Raw genomic sequence first — 19,185 nt, 5'->3', positions numbered from 1 at the left:
CTGTTTAATTACTTCCTGTGATTTCTTCTAGGGCTGAGCGCCCAAGCTTCCCAGGGCGGCAGCCTTTCCGTGCATACATGACTGATTTGTCTGGAAGGTGCAGAATGCCAGCTGACAGTCAGACATTACACATACAGTTTGGGACTTCACGTTTCTTTTTAAGTGATGGATCTCACGGGCCTTCTGGCATTCACCAAGAACTCTCTTTCAGCCATAAGAAAAGAAAAAATTCTTCTAGTACATTTCTATCTAAAATCAAGCTGTACCTCAAAGTTGGAAGTCCTGCCAAGAATGGGGAAGGGCAGGCACCTGATGATACCTCTCAGTGCATGAGCATCACCTCCTTATCAAATGAGCCTCTTCAGCAAACATTCAAAATGCCAAAGATGTGAAGTCATCTTTTTATTAGGGTCTGGACAATGAAGACAAACCATCACAGCCACGGATAAGCCCATGGACCCTCAGTGGCATCATTACTGGGGAGTTTGTTAAGAATGCAGAAATCTCAGGATCAGAATCCTCATTTTACCAGATTTCCCCAGAGAATCCCTATGTAAGTTCAGGTTTGAGAAGCACTGCTACGGGATGCTCCCCTCAAAACAGCAAGGCTACAATATAGGTCCAGGTATTGGACATATTGCTCTCACAAGCTTTCCATCAGGGTAAGTTGGCTTACTCTTTCCAAAACAAGTATTTGTAGAGTTGCTGTTTATATCTCAGTATAGAAAAGGCCACCTGGATGGGCACTGGCTCCCTACTTCATAGAAGAGCTGAACAGGAATGCGAGGAAGAAATGTCACTGCATAGTTCTGAGGTGTTTACAGGATTCTAAATGAGTTCTAATTTCATTTGCTCAACAGTAATATAAACCAAGCTATTCAGGCAACACATTTTTTTATACGAGAAAACTGAGGCCCTGTGAGGTTGTAACCCAGAGTGGTGTTCTACAGATGTTAAGATTTGAAGTCAAAGGACCTGGGTTAAAAATAACAAATCCTGCTGTGTGTGTGAGTCCAGGCAAGACAGTGCCCTCTCAGAATCTTTTCTTCACCTGTGGCATGTGGACACTTGACTGTTGGACATATTCCACCCATGCGTGAATGTGTACGTGCCTGTACATACAACACACACACACACTCACACTCTCTCTCTCTCTTACCTTCACTCATTCTTTCTCTCATACCTAAAAACGACTTGAAAAGCTTGCTTGTTCGATGATTCTGGCAAGGGCCTGTACGTCCTTTGTTAATGCTGTGCATGAAGAGTTCCCCTCCCCAAATATGAGAACCCCAACACTTCACATTTCTAGTTTGCAGCTCTAGGAGGAACCCAGCAGGAAGTAGGGGAAGAAAATGGAAAACAACTCTAGTAATCAGTTAGTCAGTCATCAAGAGGGCTGTCCTCCCACCTTAAAGCAGATGAAACTGTCTAGCACCCTAGAATGTAAGCGCCCTGAGGGCAGGGACTTCCTGAGCCACAGCTCTGGTATTGTATGGCAGGCTAGGTGCTCTATATTTGCAGTAAGTGAATGGCACATGGCAGGCATTCAGTGGCTAGCAGCTACCTCTCCTCTGGCTGTACTTCCACTCATTTATTTTATCCAATACAATAATTTATACATAATTTTGCAATTGGGGCCTAAGTAGATTCTAATTCAAGTTATTCAGATTCATAGTCTACCACACTCCAAATCAACGCCTATAATCTAGTATCCCCGATTTTCCTTAGTACAAAAAACATCTTAGAATGGATGGTAAGGTCTTCAAAGATTTTTTGTTGTTGTTTTTTGTTTTTACAAACAGCAGAGTACTGTTCTGAAATGTGCTCACACACAGATCAATGAGAAGACAATCATTATTAGGCCTCCAGGGCCAGAGGTGAGCTGTTGAGCCCAGGCACATCATTCTAGCAAGGCAGATTTGCTTTGGGAGTCTGAGTCTGAGCAAAATCAAACTTGACTTAGCCTTTAAGCAAAGGGGAGAAATCTAATAACTATATTAAGACTACAGTCACATGTATGCTGCTTTAAAAGATCTATAAAAATAAGTAAAATTACTGGGATGTTGACAAATTAAACCTCTAGTCTAGCACTACATCTGTATTCCCACTCCATCATCCATTTTATACCTTGGCTGGAAAAATAAAATGAAACTCCAAACATGGCATTCAAGTAGACAAAACATGTCATAAGCCAAGTGACTCCTAAGAGGATGGTCAGTTCCACCCATCCCCACCAAGCCTACTGACTTTTGTGTTAGAGACAATTTGAATGCTGTTGGTAGTAAGATTTCTAGACCACATATCAGGAATGGCACAGGGATGGCAGGGGAGCCAAGGATGCTACTACAGGTAGGTACTCTTACCCTAAGAGAACAGACAAGCTATAAAACTCAGAATCTCAAAAAGCACAGCCAACTGGGATCACTGAGTAAAGGGGCCAATGGTCAGCTGGGCATCATTGATTATCACAGTACAAAAACTACCAGGACAGCATTAGAAAGCCAAAAGAAACAGTCAGTCTTACAACATGACTTCTAAATCCTAATTATCCTCCCACAAGCTCCCTGAGGAGCCTTGAGCAAGTCATTTCAGCTCTCTAAGGTATAAAGTAAAAATCTCGGCCGGGCGCAGTGGCTCACGCCTGTAATCCCAGCACTTTGGGAGGCCAAGGCGGACGGACCACAAGGTCAGGAGATCGAGACCATCCTGGCTAACACGGTGAAACCCTGTCTCTACTAAAAATGCAAAAAATTAGCCGGGCGTGGTGGTGGGCGCCTATAGTCCCAGCTGCTTGGGAGGCTGAGGCAGGAGAATGGCGTGAACCTGGCAGGTGGAGCTGGCAGTGAGCCAAGATCTGGCCACTGCACTCCAGCCTGGGCGACTGAGCGAGACTCCGTCTCAAAAAAAAAAAAAAAAAAAAGGTAAAAATCTCGTTTCCTGCCTTGAAAAGTTCATGGATCTCCTCTGCCTTGTAAATTCTGAAAAGAAAGAACACCTTATTACATGATGTGGGACAGACCTGGGGTAGATGGATGCCACTGAATCTGAATTTATCAGGTGCTGTGCTAAAATGTTTTACCCAGGCTACCCCGTTTATACTTTTGAGATGGAGTTTCGCTCTCGTTGCCCAGGCTGGAGTGCAATGGCGCGATCTCTGCTCAGCACTATCTCTGCTCACTGCAACCTCCACCTCTCGGGTTCGAGCGACTCTCCTGCCCCAGTCTCCCAAGTAGCTGGTATTACAGGCATGTGCCACCATGCCCAGCTAATTTTGTATATTTAGTAGAGATGGGGTTTCTCCATGTTGGTTGGGCTGGTCTTGAACTTCCGACCTCAGGTGGTCCGCCCGCCTCAGCCTCCCAAAGTGATGGGATTACAGGCATGAGCCACCATGCCCCGCCCATTTCTACTTTTTAACAGCCTATCAGGTAAACAGCATAATGAACTTCATTTACATTAACCCAGGGCTGGTGGCTTAGGACACTTTAGCAGGGTCCCTTAGTGGGGGAGGAGGTATGATCTCACTCCAAAGTCCATGATTCTTCCACTACCATCATGGCAGCCTCTCCTTTAGTAGTTTTGAAAAAGCAACTCAAAGTCTTTTTTGGATATAGGTATCCAAAAAAGATAATTGTTAAATTATCTTTAAATTGCAAAAAATTGTTAAATTTTTATACAAAGTACAATTATTTTTTCAATTAATGAATATTTACTTCAACAAATTGATAAATGTTTACAGAAAGCCTACTATGTGCTCAGCGTTCTACCAGGCCATGGGTATGAGGGTTAATAAATTATTCTCACGGGGCATGGTGATATACCTGTGGTCCCAGTTACTTGGGAGGCTGAGATGGGAGCACTGCTTGAGCCCAGGAGTTCAAGGCTCCAGTAAGCCACAATTGCACCCCTGCACTCCAGCCTGGGCAACACAGCAAGACCCCCATCTCTAAAAAAAAAAAAAAGTAATAAAAATAAAAAATAAAGCTATTCCCATGCCAGGTGCAGAGGGCTCATGCCTATAATCCCAGCACGCTGGAAGGTCGAGACAGGAGGACTATTTAAGGCTAGGAGCTCAAGGCCATCCTGGGCAACATAACAATACCTCATCTCTACTAAATACTTAAAAATTAGCCAGGTGTGGTGGCGCACACCTACAATCCCAGCTACTCAGGAGGCCAAGGCAGAAGGATCGCTTTGAAATATTCCAGCCTGGACAACAGAGCAAGACCCTGTTTCAAAAAAAAAAAAAAAAAGCTATTCCTACACCTAGAAAGACAGATGGGCCAAGTTTCTCTGTGCATTCTCAGTTAGTATGTGATGCAAATACAAAATAAACAGTGTGTATCTGAAAAGTCAGTACTGGAGTCCAGAGCCAAAGCAAAGCAACAAGAAAAAGAAACAAAAGGAATAAATAATGAAAATGGAAAGACAAAAATGTCATTACCAGATGAACAAATGAAAGTCAATTAAAAACCTTAACTGATAATTAAGTTTTAAGCATTTATAAATGGACCACAGGAAATACATCGAAGAACAAAAACAACCAGATCTAAAAAATCATTATTCCAGGACACAGAGGAGCCAAAACCATACATTTTAGAAGCTTCCAATATTTGTCCTAATCTCTTCCATCACAAGTGTTAAATGCTAAGGGTGAAGTCAAAATCTGTTTCTTTACCTTTACCCTCTAAGTGCAAGTAAACACAGAAAGTTTGTTTTTAAATAAATATTCAACTACCCTTTGAGAGTAGCAGGAAGAACATAAGCACAATTTGATAATATGTGTGCAATATGCCACATGTGAACATAATGTTGATAAAGGTTACCTGAGAAAGGGAAATGGGTAGTTAGGAAACAATTGTCACTTAATTTAGCAAAATCCTATGATCCTGGCCTGACTTTCCTTCTATGACACAGGACATATGTCAAGGTGTAACAATCCTTCATGCCTATCCAGGGCAAGCATATAAAAAAACATATTTTGCTCCACGGGGCACTGGAGCATCAATACAAAATATTTCTTTTTTTTTTTTGAGACGGAGTCTCGCTCTGTTGCCCAGGCTGGAGTACAGTGGCGCAATTTCGGCTCACTGCAACCTCCGCCTCCTGGGTTCACGCCATTCTCCTGCTTCAGCCTCCTGAGTAGCTGGGACTACAGGCGCCTGCCACCGCACCCAGCTAATTTTTTGTATTTTTAGTAGAGACGGGGTTTCACCGTGTTAGCCAGGATGGTCTCGATCTTCTGACCTTGTGATCCGCCCGCCTCGGCCTCCCGAAGTGCTGGGATTACAGGCTTGAGCCACCAAGCCCGGCCCAAAATATTTCTTCTACTTCAAAGTCACTAAAAGCCCTAGAAAATGCCTTAAAAGCACCATCAATGTTCTAGTCTTAAATAGTAATTTTTAAATATTTCTAAGAGTAAGTTATCAAGTTTATCGATATGATGGGGTCTTTTTTAAAAACTTGGCCTAATTCATCTTAGTAAAAACAAGCCCAAACAAATAATCACATACACCAAAATTTTCTGGTCTGCCTCTATTATAATCTTGTTCAACTTCTGAAAATTTTGCCGTTAGATTGTATTTGTGTTCAGCTGGCAATACAGGAATAATGCCAATATTGGAGTTCATTGGCACAGCTGTATCCACCCTCAAGTGTTAAGACTCCAACAGAACCCTGCAGCTATTGCAAATTGTTAATATTGTAACTTCTGCAGAGATTCTCCTGCAGAGGCACAGAAACAGGCCCTGTCTTATTGTGCTCAAGATTTTCTACTTGTCAGTTCTCGCAACAATAACGGAATCAAAGTTGGTTTTGAGTTACCAATGACAGATCACTACCACCAGATAGTTCTGTGCGGAATTTCCACAAAATACCAGAGGCTTCATGGTTGAGTTTCTCAGAAGGAGGCTTATATATACCCTAAGTTAACCAAATACAACAACTGTAATTATTGCATTAGTCAGTAGAGATGAAATAGCACTTTAAAATAATTAAATCCATTATTTTATTCAACAGACATTAAGCAACCACAATGTGCCCAATGATGTTGGTCCAACAACTAGAAAACTAGGCATCTGAGATGTAACCTTGAATCCAAAAAGCTCATATTCAGATGCAGAATCTAGCTTGGTATAAGTCTAACTTGAAATGATAATTGCCATATAGTGTAGGGAAAAAAATACTACACACAGACATCGATTTTGACTTGGATTTTGACTTTCACTTGATTTTGACTGGGAGGAGGGGGTTGTGGTGGGAAAGTCAAAAAGGACCACCCAAACGCAATGGCTCAGAGATGGCTGGGGGCATAAGCAGAATGTCACCTACTGGAGAAGCGAAGTAAGAAAAAGGAGAATTTCAGAATAAAAGCAAGAGTAAGCAAATTGCTAAGGCAAAATAGTTCTGGGTATTGCTACTGATCCACTTTGTATATATTTTACTGGTTAAAAGGACAGGAAAGCAGAGGGGACCAGCTTTAGTCAGATTATTAGCACTTGCTAATATTCCCATGGAAACAAACCTAGACCACCACCAGCTGATGGAGCTTAGTCCACTCCAGGTCTACTACTTCACTAGCTGTTCAGCCTTGCACTAGGCACTTAACTTTATGCTATGACAGGTCCTAGCTTACAAGCTCCTTAAGGTCTTTCCAGTTTTTTTTTGTTTTGTCTTGCTTTTAACTTTTTTTTTTCTTGAGACAGGGTGTCACTCTGTCGCCCAGGCTAGAGTGCAGTGGCACAATCACAGCTCATTGCAGCCTCGACCTCCTGGCCTGAAGCCATCCTCTCCCCTCAGCCTCCTGAGTAGCTGGGACTACAGGTGTGTGCTACTACACCTGGCTAATTTTTTATTTTTATTTTTTGGTAGAGACAGGGTCTCACTATGTTGCCCAGGCTGGTCTTGAACTCCTGGCCTCAAGCCATCCTCTGGGCCTGGGTCTCCAGAAGTGTGGGGATTTTCTGAGGAATAAATCAATATTCTAATTCTGCACAGCCAACTCCGTATTTTTAACATTTAAGGGTTCTACTCATATACAGTAGAAACATACCCCCTGGTAGAAACATACCCTCCTTTTTAAGGCTAACACAAAGAAAATGGATCAATACTCACTGTATCAGTTTAATTTCCACAACTGTCATTTCAGTTAATGTAGATCTAACATTCCAATAATAACCAACTCTGAATCTGCACTACTCCCACTATCTTTAAGGTGTATCACAGAATTCTCAAACCCAAATTTATTTAAATCCATTTTAATTCAGTATGCCCCTCATGCTTCACAGCATTTTCTGGGAAGATAAGTGAAGTGAGAAAAATTATGGAAATGACAGATTGTCACCAATTCAGAAGAATAATGAACAAGCATGATTGGCAGAAAGGCTGCGAGCTCTGAGTCAGAACGACTGAGACTGGACACCCCCACCGGTTCACAGTGGTTAGTTAAGAGCACAGAGCCCTTCCTGAACCAGGCTACTGGAGTGCTCAATTCCCAGCTCCTTCAGTTACTCATAGCATGACCTTGAGCAAAGGATTTCACCGCTCTGTGCCTCACTTCTCTCAGTATTTAATAGGGATAATAATACTATCTACCTCACAGGATTTTTAAGAAGACTAAATGAATAAAGTGCTTTAAAAAAATGTTTGCTTTCTCAGGCAACTAACTTGACCACGGCTTTCTCATCAGTTAAATGGGGTAATACCTTCTTCACAGGGTTATCTGAAAAGCTGAGCTTGAAAGAAATCTATCTCAGTGCCCTGCAGAGCCACACAGGGCACCTGTTTTATGCCTAGTCCTGTACTATAAGCTTTACATAGGCTATCTCATTTAATTCTCAAAGCAGCTCCACAAAATAGGTAGTGTCTATTCCCATTTTGTCCACTCCACATAAAACCAACATGACATATGAAAGTAAACTGCCTTAAATCATAAAGTGAGCAAATGGCTAAGCCTTAAGCCTTAAATATATGTGACAAATGCATTTAACTTGGGGTCTTCTATTGGTCTCTGGCTGAATAACCAGTTATAGAAGACATTTTTGCAGACAGTTCAGGCAGAGTGTTAAAGACATCAGGGAATTATTAATTTTGTAAAATGTGATAGTAGTATTGTGGTTTCACAGAACAGTATTTTTATTTCTTGAGAAGTAAGCTCAATTATTCAGGTACAAGAGTCCCAATGTCTGTAATGTCTTTGAAATGGTTCAGCAAAAATATTCACGCCTGTTTTATTAATGGAAAACCTTTCGCCGTTAGGAAAAATATGACTGAAAGGGAAGCTGCAAATCCATTCCCAGCAAAGACTGAGTTACAGAGAAGAGTTCATGAAAGGAACAAAAGAGAAAGCTGAATGGCAGCTCGATGTCTCCAGGGTTAGAGCTTGGTTCAGGAAGGTTTATCTTGTCTGCGAATTTCCAAGCCATTCATAGCCATGATCAAATGCTTTAATTTTTAAAAAACTTCCACTCCTATGCACAGAGGACAACTTACAATAGTTTGCTGATGCTCTTTACTTCTTAAATTATATTTTTAAAAGTCTGTAGAATTGTAAATTTTAACATGCATTTTTGTGGGGGGGAGAATGAAAGACAGAAAATGGTCAGTGTATTTTCTATATGCAAGATATCTTTTGGGACCATCGTCAACAAGAGCAAAGAGACTTTCCTGAATTACCATATATTAGAAGAACTTTAAATTGACATGGAAAACAACATTAGAAAACAAAACTTTTTTAAAATTAAGCACAATTTTACCATTTGCAAGATTCTGATTTACTGCATTCTGATGCTAAATGAAACATATTATCTGGACCATTCAACAAAAGCTTTACTATATGTAGACCATCAAGTCTATTTTACCTAAAGTACAAATACATCTTCCTTACGTCTCCAGTTTGATGCCACAGTTCTCTTAAGTAACAACCCCTGCCTGGTTCCAAAAGGTATCTGAGAGACCTCAAACATAAAATCATTACAAGAAAAAAATAGAACAAAATTCACCCAAAGTAGGAATCTAGCAAGAACCTAAGCAAATATGGCTACCTTAATCAAACAATAATTTTAGCTCTGGACTTAAAGACAGTGGCAGCAAACAACAACTGAACGACAAAAAAGCAATCACAGCAAGCTCTGTAATTCAGAGAGAGAAACCTTACTGTCACTAACATTTAAAAGTAATTTTTCAGATGCGTCATTACACAGGTACGTTGAACATAATAATAGACGGTAGCTACCATGGCAGTTTACAGCCCACGAAGTTGCTTTCTTCTCAGACATGTAAAGTCTCGTGCCAAGGTCATCACATTAAAAATAACCCCTATAAGCCCATTTCTTCAGTGGGCAAGATGCCAAGGCTTCTCAGTCTCTAAGTGAAACTAGAACTCCTCAAATATCTATCCTCTCAACTGGACTTGTGGCAGCAGTGGAGGCTGCGGCTTCATGCTGAACTTGCTCTGAGAGCCTAAAATGGAACTATTCTTTTCTCGCTGGTGATCCCACTCAAAATCCTTCTGCTTTGGATAGCAGATGGAGAAAGATGCAAGGCTGACAAGCTGCCACAAAAAGGGCCAGGTCAGGCCTGTATTCCCAAGGGGTGGAGCCAAGGTACAGCGGTCAAACCTCTCCAAGAATCTGCAAGGCCAGAGCACAGCAACCAACCTCACTGCCACTGCTGCTACTCCGTGTGCAGGTACAATCGAGGGCCCATAAAAATACTGATTTATTGGCCACGTTCAAAAGGCAGCAAGGCCCAGCAGCATATTCCTTCTCTATATTTCAGCCCTAAAAGCGCAACTTTTTTTCCATTTTACCCTTTTAAGATGCTATATACGAAGACAAAGCAAAACGTCTGAAATAGAAACACCAGCAGATGTGGTGGGACATCTGCGACAGGCACACCAGCAGGGATCCTCTCCTGTGACGGGTGTCTGGAGATCAGGGGTTACTGCAGTCAAAGTTCCCTGGGGACTCACAGGAAGGAAATCGAAATTCCTTTTCCCAAACAGCAGCCCCATTCCCGCCCAGACTGGCAACAGCAGACGCCAAAGGATAAAGGGGGTATATTTAATAAAGTGAGATGATTTCTTAGAGTAGAGCACAACACTGTCACCTGCTGCAAGAGACAAGCCTCCCTGTCGCCCAGCCCTGAGTCACTTCCCCTCCCAGCACTCTTGAGGCCCAATGCCTGCGGGGGGCAAAAGACCTGGGGCCTCTGGAGCACGCCTCCCGCAGCCTGCACTCCCCTGCAAAGACGCACGCGGGGCCTCCCTCCAGGGCGCGTCCCCGCGGCTGCCAACTGGCTCTTTGAGCCCAAGCCCGCGCCGCCGCTACCTTGGCTAATGGCAGCACTGAATGAAAGGAACCGATGCAGACTCCGGATTTATGAATGTGCAGGGGAGGAGGGGAGGGATATCATGTGACAATAAAGGAGAGCGTCTTATTCACAAAAAAAAAAAAAAAGTGGCTGGTGGCGGGCACAGCCACTGAGCAGCAGCGGCGGCCGCCGCGCGATGACCGCTCGGACCCCAGGCAGAAGACAGAGGTGTCGGGCCCCGCGGCCCCGCCCCCGTCGCACCCAAGACTGAAAACGCCTGGGACCAGGGAGAGAAAATGCCAAACTGGACCCCTGGACCGCGAGGCAGGAGGCAGCTGCACCTCCGCCCCGGGCTGGCGACAGTCACGGGTCCCGCGCGGGGCTGCCCGGGATCCCTCCGGCGGAGCGCCCCAAGCATTGTTCCCCTCGGGCCTGCGGGCCGGGCACAAACCCGTGCACGCGCACCCGCGAGGACACACACACACACACACACTCTCCCCCAGCGCGCTGCCCCGCACGCCCCCGCCGCACTCGCCTAGGTCCGCCCCGAGCCGCCTGACCCCGCAGGACGCGTGTGCCGACCACAAGCGCGTGCACAGGCACTCACGCACCGCGGGGCCCCTCGGGCGGCTCCAGCACGCCGGCCCGCGCGGGGACCCTGGAGCACCAGACCCCAGCGCAGCCCGCGCCCGTCCTCCTCTCGCTCCGCCGTGTTTTTTATGAATGAAAATGTGGTATGCAAATGAGAGCGATTCAAGAAAACGAAATGGCGGAGCCTAGGCCCCAGTGGGCTCAGGAGCGGACTGCGGGGCTCGCGGCGCGGCGGGAGTCACAAAGTCACTGTGCAAAAACCCACCGGCCCCGGGAAGCCGGGGTGGGGGTGTCAGGTCTTCCGCTCCAGCCGCCGAGGATTTCGGGGGCGGGGGGGGTTGCTGTGAGTCCTCGGAGAGGGAGCGGGGACCGCCCGGAGGTCACCCGCACGCCCTTGGCCCCCGGAGCGGCCACCAGCCCGCCAACCCTAGGCTTGCGCCCGCCAGCCCGCAGCAGTTTTTGCCCCCTCCTCACTTCAACAAGCAGGGAAGCCTCGCGTCCCAACCCGGACAGGTCAGCGAGTCTCTGCACCCCACGCCAAGTTCACCCAATAAGCGTCCCCGCCCGCATCCTCAGCCCCGGCCCCCACGCTGCCCCCGCGGGGCACCCTTGTCCCACCCCGCGACCAAACTTACTCGTCCGGGTGTGTTTCTTCGGTCATTTTCTTATTCACCTAGACGCCTGTCCCGCGGCGGGCAGCTTTGCTCCCTTCATCTTCCTGTCCGCTCGCCCCCCTTCTTCACATCTCCGGAGATCGCCTGATTTGGGGAGGGGGGGCGGCTAGAGATGGGGGCGCCGCAGCAGAAGGGGAAGCAGGGAGCGGGGTGAGGTCTGGGGGAAGGGGTGCAAAGGCAGGCTGCAAGGAGAGTGAACGCCGCAGCGCCGTGGGGAGAGGCGGGCGGAGGCTCCGGGGGCTCGGGAGCGGGCAAAGGGGGCGAGATTTGGGAAGGGGACGGCGGTGGGAGAGAGCAGAAGAAAAACAAGCGCGCCTTGGAGCGGCGGGGACTGCTGCGAGGAGGAGGAGAGTGCCGGCCGCGGGTGGGGGGACTCGGTCCGGGGTCGCCCCCAGGGGGCCGGGCCAATCACGGTTCCGGGGAGCGGTCGGCGGCCGGGGGAGGTGCGCCTGGGAGGCGGTGCAGGGCGCCCCGTCCGAGCCCCATCTCTCGACTCCACCGATTTACTCCATATTGGATTCTCACCGCCGCCAACAGGAGGAGGAAGTAGGGCGGAAGCGATGACGTCTTCCCAGCGGCCAGAGGTGGTGGAGTGCAAAAAGCTTCCTACTTGCGACCGAAAAAAACGGGAGGAAAAAAAAAAAACTTTGTCCCGCCTACTGAACACGCCCGGCTTCCTCTCCCCCTCCCTCCTGGCTTCCACTCCCGGGGGAGCCGCGGAGCCGGGTTGTTTGCTTGCGCCGCGAACGTCTGGCTCCGAATCCTCCTTGATTAGGGCTCCGGGTTTTAGGAAGCCCGAGAGGAGAGAGGAGGCGGGAGCGGAGGACTCTTACACATCTGGCTCCCGTTTTTGCCCCCTCCCTCCTTCCAAACCCCAAGATTAAAAATCGGGGGGTTGGGCGGGGGCGGAGATGCGAAACTCAAGGGAGGGGAGGGAGTGAAACAGCTGAAGAGGTGCTCAGGCTCAGAGGAACAACTACCCCCCACCGCAGGGTGGGAAGGTAGGGGCGGCGCAGGTGCCAGGGGCTGGCTTCTCCAGCCCAACCCAACCAGAAACGGGAGGGGGTTCGACTTTGCCAAGGTTCTGAAAGGCAGAGGCTTTTCCGTTTCACGTGAATCTTGTGATTTTTTTTCCTTTTTTGTCTCAACAGAGGAACGGATTTTTGTTTTTTGTTTTGTTTTGAGATGGAGTCTCGCTCTGTCCCCAGCCCAGGCTGGAGTGCAGTGGCGCGATCTAGGCTCACTGCAACCTCCACCTCCTGGGTCCAAGTGATTCTCCTGCCTCAGCCTCCCAAGTAGCTGCGACTACAGGCGCGCGCCACCACGCCCAGCTAATTTTTGTGTTTTTAGTAGAGACGGGGTTTCACCGTGTTGGCCAGGATGGTCTCAATTTCTTGACCTCGTGATTCGCCCGTCTCGGCCTCCCAAAGTGCTGGGATTACAGGCATGGGCCACCGCCCCCGGCCAAGGAACGGATGTTTTTAAGAATCATTACTCGTGCAAAGCCCAGCACAGCCCAGAAACGTTTCCATTTCCGTAGAAACTATGGAAATTCTCGCGTTAAGAGGCAGCCCCGGCCGGGCGCGGTGGCTCACGCCTGTAATCTCAGCACTTTGGGAGGCCAAGGCGGGCAGATCACCTGAGGTTGGAAGTTCGAGACCAGCCTGACCAACATGGTGGAACATCGTCTCTACTAAAAATACAAAATTAGCTGGGTGTGGTGGCGAGTGCCTGTAATCCTAGGTACTCGGGAGCCTGAGGCAGGAGAATCGCTTGAACCCGGGAGGTGAAGGTTGCGGTGAGCCAAGATTGCGCCACTGCACCCCAGCCTGGGCAACAAGAGCGAAACTCCGTCTCAAAAAAAAAAAAAAAAAAAAAAAAAGAAAGAAAGAAAGAAAAAGAAACAAGGGACATAGTCCCTATCCCTTGCTGCTCTCCAAACATAGTAGACTTTTCCATCCTCTTGAATGTCCACGGGACAATCCAGATATGATGTTAACTAAATAGCAATCACTGGGCCGGGCGCTGTGGCTCAAGCCTGTAATCCCAGCACTTTGGGAGGCCGAGACGGGCGGATCACGAGGTCAGCGGATCACGAGGTCAGGAGATCGAAACCATCCTGGCTAACACGGTGAAACCCCGTCTCTACTAAAAAATACAAAAAACTAGCCAGGCGAGGTGGCGGGCGCCTGTAGTCCCAGCTACTCGGGAGGCTGAGGCAGGAGAATGGCGTAAACCCGGGAGGCGGAGCTTGCAGTGAGTTGAGATCCAGCCACTGCACTCCAGCCTGGGCGACAGAGCGAGACTCCGTCTCAAAAAAAAAAAAAAAAAAAAAAAAAAGCAACCACTGAACAACAGGTTAAGAGATTAAATATTTGCCTCAGGCTGGGCGCAGTGGTTTATGCCTGTAATCCCAGCATTTTGGGAGGGCGAAGTGGGTGGATAACCTGCGGTCAGGCGTTTGAGACCAGCCTGGCCAACATGGTAAAAACCTGTCTCTACTAAAAATACAAAAATTAGTTGGGTGTGGTGGTGGGCGCCCATAATCCCAGATACTCCGGAGGCTGAGGCAGGAGAATTGTTTGAACCAGGGAGTCGGAGGGTGCAGTGTGCCAAGACTGCACCATTGCACTCCAGCCTGAGCAACAAGAAGAAACTTTGTCTCTAAATAAATAAATAAATAAATGCCTCAAATTTAGTATTCCTAAAATTTACATGCATCTAGGAGCCACAAATGCTCCAAAAAGTTTCACCTTGAGTCAGGGAGAAACTGATGGTTTACTCCAGGCTTTGTGCTTATCACAGCCATGATCTCTGCGGACATGGAGTGGGGTTCACACTGGTGATGTGTGATGGTGGGGAGGGCATGAACCAGAGGATGGAACAGCTTGGTTCTGGTTTTCTCCTAGCAGTCCTGAGACCCCAAGTGAGTTTCCTTATAAAACAGGAATAACAAGGCCAAGCTCGTCTTTATCAGTTTGTGAGGTCATTGAGAGTTGGTGAGAAAGTGCTAACCAAAGCCAAGATCTCATTGTCCTTTAAATCCCCAGAAGGCTAAGGACTCACCTTTGGCCATGGTTGCTCTCACCCAGGTCTCACCTTTGGCCATGGTTGCTTTTCTCCCTGGGAGTGCTGAAAGAGATCCCACCCTGTTATTCCCGAACTTCCCAGAACACAAGCACTTACCCATGTCAAAATTATCCACCCTATGGGCATCTCTTGGGCTCCACCCTTCAGTTTCAAGGTACACAAATGGCGAGGTGGCAGGCGAGGTGATTATTAATTTCTGCAGGTAGGCCAGCTCTATGAGCAGGTTAAATTGGTGTCATCACCACTCACTCAGCCAGCTCTCAGCTAGTATCTGTGAACGACTGGCCCAGCCTATGGACCAGGTTGCCAGGGGAACAATGGTAAATATTCTGAGGTGCAGAAGTCCCCAAGTCCCCACTGGGATCACCTGGTGCCATACTCCAGCTGGATTATCTCAGGTAGGCCCTTAGATCCACTGAGCCTTGGGTTCAGTGTCTGTTGTGTCGGAATAATACCCACAACATAGGGTTGCTGGGAATCTTAAATGTGCTATGCAGATTCCTGGTAGCTCTTTCCTCTCTCTGGCAAGTTGGTTTACCAAATGCCCCTCCACTCTGTCCTTCATGTTCCTTTAAATGAAGCCTGCCAGTTCTCTCCAGTTCTCTGCTGCCTTGTTCATCACCCAAAAGGGGCCTTTTGATGGAAACATTACTAGCAGGTCATCTCTTGGTCCTCCCCATCAATTACCGTCGTTGAGGTTAAGTCTGACTCCTGCAGCTCCATAGAATAAATGAGGATATTGGGCGAATAACTCGGATACGCCTGTTGATCTGAACAACAGGGTGTTATCAAAGTCCATTGGATTGTTGCTGGAATAGGGGATATCACAGATTTAGGGCTTTAATTGAATGTCACTGCTGAAAAAGCTAAGGACCCACATCCCTGTCTCTCCTTACAACCAGCAGAACAGGGGGCCGCGGGAAGCTCTGAACACGAGCAAATCAATAGTGTTCAGTCAGAGTAGGATCGTAAAGCTTCAAAAGTAATATCGGTCTGCTCACAACTTCACGCAAACCCGGCGGGGCCCCCAGCAGGTCCCCCACCTACAGGCTTCTCAGTTCCGAGTCCTGGGCGAGGGAGCACCCACACCCGGGCCCTTCCCGCGGGCTGCCCGGAAAGCCCGGAGCGCGGAGCCGGAGCGACCCTTCGCGGCCGGGGAACGGGCATGCTCAGTAGCCCCGCAGGTCCTGTTTCACTGGGAAGCCGGCCGCGGCCCCCACCCCTCCCGCCCGGCTCGGGCGCCAGGAGAAGCGGACATTTTAGCCTCCTCTGCAATCCGCTCTCGTTCGTGTCCTTCTTCCCCTCTCGTCCGGTAGGGCCGGGAGTGTAGATTTCCCCAGGGGTGGGGGTGGGATCTGAGTAATCACTCGCCTTCCCCCTCCCAGGGGCGGGGAGGGGGTGATTTAGGGAGGACTCCACCGGGCCCAAAGGTTCGCGCCGCCCCGCCGAGGCCCGGCCCGCAGAAGCCCCCAGCTGCCGCGGTGCCCCCGCTCCCCGCCCCGCGAGGCGCGCGCAGCTGCGCCCGGGCCTGTCCTCGCCTCACCCCCACTCTGCCCCTTCGGTATTTCTCAATGACCGGCGCTCGGAGGACACTTCCGACGCGGGAGGGAGGGGTTGTCATTAGCGCTCGGTTTATCAGTTCCTTCCGGTCTCCCCGAGCTCAGCCCTGAGCGCGGCGGGGCCGCGCCTCGGGCGATCTGATGCCTTTATTATGATGTTTAAGTAAGCAGTCGTGGGTGCCAAGTGAGTTTGTAGCCCAACTGTCTCCCCCAAGCCCCGCTGGCAGGAATGGAAACCCAAGCTCTCTCGTAATGCAGGGGATGATGCAAACTTAGAAACTGACCCGGCGCCCGGGAATGAGGCCCCCCTCCCGCCCCGGGCGTGCGGCGGCCCAGTCGGGGCATGAATGGCTGGAGCCGGATTGCATAATCTGCGCGGTATAAATAGCCGGCGGGCGGGCCGCTGACGCTCTCGGTTGTGCCGTTATCGTGCAATGCTTCATCCCCGGTGCCGTTCACTCCCAGATCGTTTTCTCTTTCAGCTGCAATGCCGGAATTTTAAATAGAGATGAAAGGCCCCTGCCCCCGCCTCCCTCCTCCCCTGAGTTCATGTATTATGAATGAAACGCCAGCCTGGCTGCTTCCTGAGGTGCTCCACTTCAGGTAGGAGAGAGGCTCAATGTCAAGGCAGCTGGCTACCGAAAGTTGGGTGTGTGCGCGCGTTGGGGAGGGACGGAGAGCAGGAAATAATTGACAGGCTGGGAAACATTCTTTTCGAGAAAATGTAACCGTTCAGGTTTGCCTCTGGAGTTTCAGTTTACAACTGTACAAGCCTCAGTCAATTTAAGAATGGATTATGCAAAGGGGCTTTCGACTGCGGCTTGCTCGCCCTCACACCCTAGGCCGCTGTCTGTGGAAAGTGCTATTTCATTCAGAGGAGCTAGTTCCTGCCCTCCCAGGGAGACAGCACACATCCCCTCTCTCCTCTCATCCCCCAACTTTAAGATGAGCCCTGAGAACCCTTGAGGGTCTATAAAAAAGCGAATGCTGGTCACTGTAGCCATTCTCTAGTTCCAGAACCTTGGAAGCCTCAGCGAGGTCCAAAGCTGAGTAGGTTTTAAAACGTATTTTTTTCCAACTGTTTTTCAAAAATAGGTAGTGATTTTAAAAATTAAAGGATGCAGCAAGTTTTCATCTCATAAATACCAGATTTCAACTTAATTTTTTAACATAATAATGGCCAGTTCTTCACAAATGAATTTCTGACATGTGAAGGGCAATGGTCAAAGTCATGATTTTTTTCATTGGATACCCATTGCTCCAGTCTGCGTTGAAAGCACCAGGTCTCTATGAGGCAGTGGGGATACAGAGTTGAAGAAACCCAGACTCCTTCCCTCCAGGGATTCGGTCAGCTGGGGCAACAGGCATGTAAAAAACACATGGGGCCACGAGGTAACAACTCTAAAAAATGGAGGAAGCGGAAGAGAAAACAGGGGTCAGGGAAAGGAGGAAAGGATCCTTGAAAGATGCTGGGAGTGCCCTTAGATAATTGGAAGGGAGGGATCTCCGGGATAAAGAGCCGGGTTACCACAAAGGCCCTAGGTGCGAAATAATGTTGGGGGTAGGGGGAAGGAGGTGCGGGAAAGGGTGTAGAAGGGTAGAAGCCAGGTCAGGGAGGTCACACAGGCCTTGCTGAAGAAGGTTACCCTTTATTTTGAAATCATGGAAGCTTTTGTAGTCGATTCACAGCTGATCTTTGTCTAGTCCCAGATCACTGCAGTGGCTCCCGAAGTTATGCAAATGTGGGGCAAGTGGGCATCCATTGTTCTGGGATTGGGGCATCAAACCAAATTCACAAACTGACAGCTCCTAGGCCAGATAAGGCCCCAGACAAGTTTTGTTTTGCCTGATTTTTTTGTTTTTTTGTTTTTGTTTTGTTGTTGTTGTTTTTTAATCAAGCTAACAGCTTAAAACCAGAATATTTCACATAAAACTCAATATTTTTGGCTCCTCCTGAAAAAAATTAAAGACTTAGCAACTGTGAGTGCCAGATTTCTGCGGGGTAACAGTTGATGGTTACTGAGTGGAGGCTGCCCTGTCTGTCAGGCTTCTGGTTCCTGGAGGCATTTGAGCTTTTGACCCCTGGCATAACAGGATGTTTTGTGACAGGGTGAAGGTCCCACTCTGAGACCCCAGGCAGGTAGAGCTTGTCCCTAGGTAAAAGCAATTTGCATGAGGAACGCTGGGCCTCTTGGGAGGCCAATCCCCAATCTCCTTACCAAAGACACTGTATTCTACCTAGGCAGCCAGGCACGCTGGGTTATAATGGGCCTACCCACAGCCCGCATGCAGGGAGCAGTGAGGCTCCTAAAATAACAGTGAACACTGATCCCAACTTGGGCTCTGTTTCTAGGGAACCCAACCTAAGAGAACTAGGCTCTTTCCCACCAGGGAGCTGGAGGGGTTCAAGTGATCAACTGAGCAAATCACCAAATTTGTGGTTTTACAAGTTACATAACCAAATAATTTAAGCAGGGAATGCTAGACTCAGGTTTTATACTTTAATAGGTTACTCTAGGTTTGAAGGATGGTTTGTTGGGAGCAGAGCAAAGACTGGTTTGGGAGAAATTTTCCTCTTCTGTGACAGAAATAACAGTGCATGATAAAGCACAGTGACAAGGGCCATGGAAAGAAGTAACCAATTCCAAAGACACAAATAGGGGAGAAATGACTTGGCTTTATGATCTGTTAGATGTGGGGGGCTCATGGAGAGGTCTAGAATAAATTCCAAGTTTCTTTCCCTTTTCCTTGGGAAATTGGGTGTTTTCTGGTCCCTTAACATGATTACGGTAATAAGTGGGGAGTAGGAAGAAGTCTGGGATCACTCAGGATGGAGAGACACAATGGGCAGTTGCTGCCACACAAGTCTGGGACCCACACAGTAGGTCAGGGACTGAGGGATATAGATAGGACAAGACCGAGTGCAGCAGACCCTGGAGGTGGAGATGGGGAGACAGTTC

The 19,185-nt window shown here is 48.2% G+C and overlaps 2 protein-coding genes across 2 annotated transcripts in view; both read right to left on the bottom strand.

Annotated features, from left to right (window-relative positions):
• SPRED2 (sprouty related EVH1 domain containing 2) overlaps nucleotides 1–12,167 on the bottom strand; it is a 129,334-nt gene extending 117,167 nt beyond the window's left edge. The window contains exon 1 of the mRNA XM_010355820.2: nucleotides 11,538–12,167. Coding sequence (XP_010354122.1) covers nucleotides 11,538–11,563 — 26 coding nt within the window. The 5' untranslated portion in view covers nucleotides 11,564–12,167. The remainder of the gene's footprint in view (nucleotides 1–11,537) is intronic.
• On the bottom strand, nucleotides 11,586–15,368 carry LOC115894324 (serine/arginine repetitive matrix protein 1-like). The gene is made up of 3 exons (XM_030921556.1): nucleotides 15,354–15,368; nucleotides 14,643–14,708; nucleotides 11,586–12,182 (listed from the first exon to the last, which is right to left on the bottom strand). The coding sequence occupies exons 2-3, from the start codon at nucleotides 14,683–14,685 to the stop codon at nucleotides 11,683–11,685; spliced, it is 543 nt and encodes a 180-aa protein (XP_030777416.1). The 5' UTR covers nucleotides 14,686–14,708; nucleotides 15,354–15,368; the 3' UTR covers nucleotides 11,586–11,682.
• Between the last annotated feature and the right edge of the window lie 3,817 nt (nucleotides 15,369–19,185).

Source organism: Rhinopithecus roxellana, chromosome 17 (genome assembly GCF_007565055.1).
Source record: "Rhinopithecus roxellana isolate Shanxi Qingling chromosome 17, ASM756505v1, whole genome shotgun sequence".
Lineage (NCBI taxonomy): Eukaryota > Metazoa > Chordata > Mammalia > Primates > Cercopithecidae > Rhinopithecus > Rhinopithecus roxellana.
This window is presented reverse-complemented; position numbering and strand designations above follow the sequence as displayed.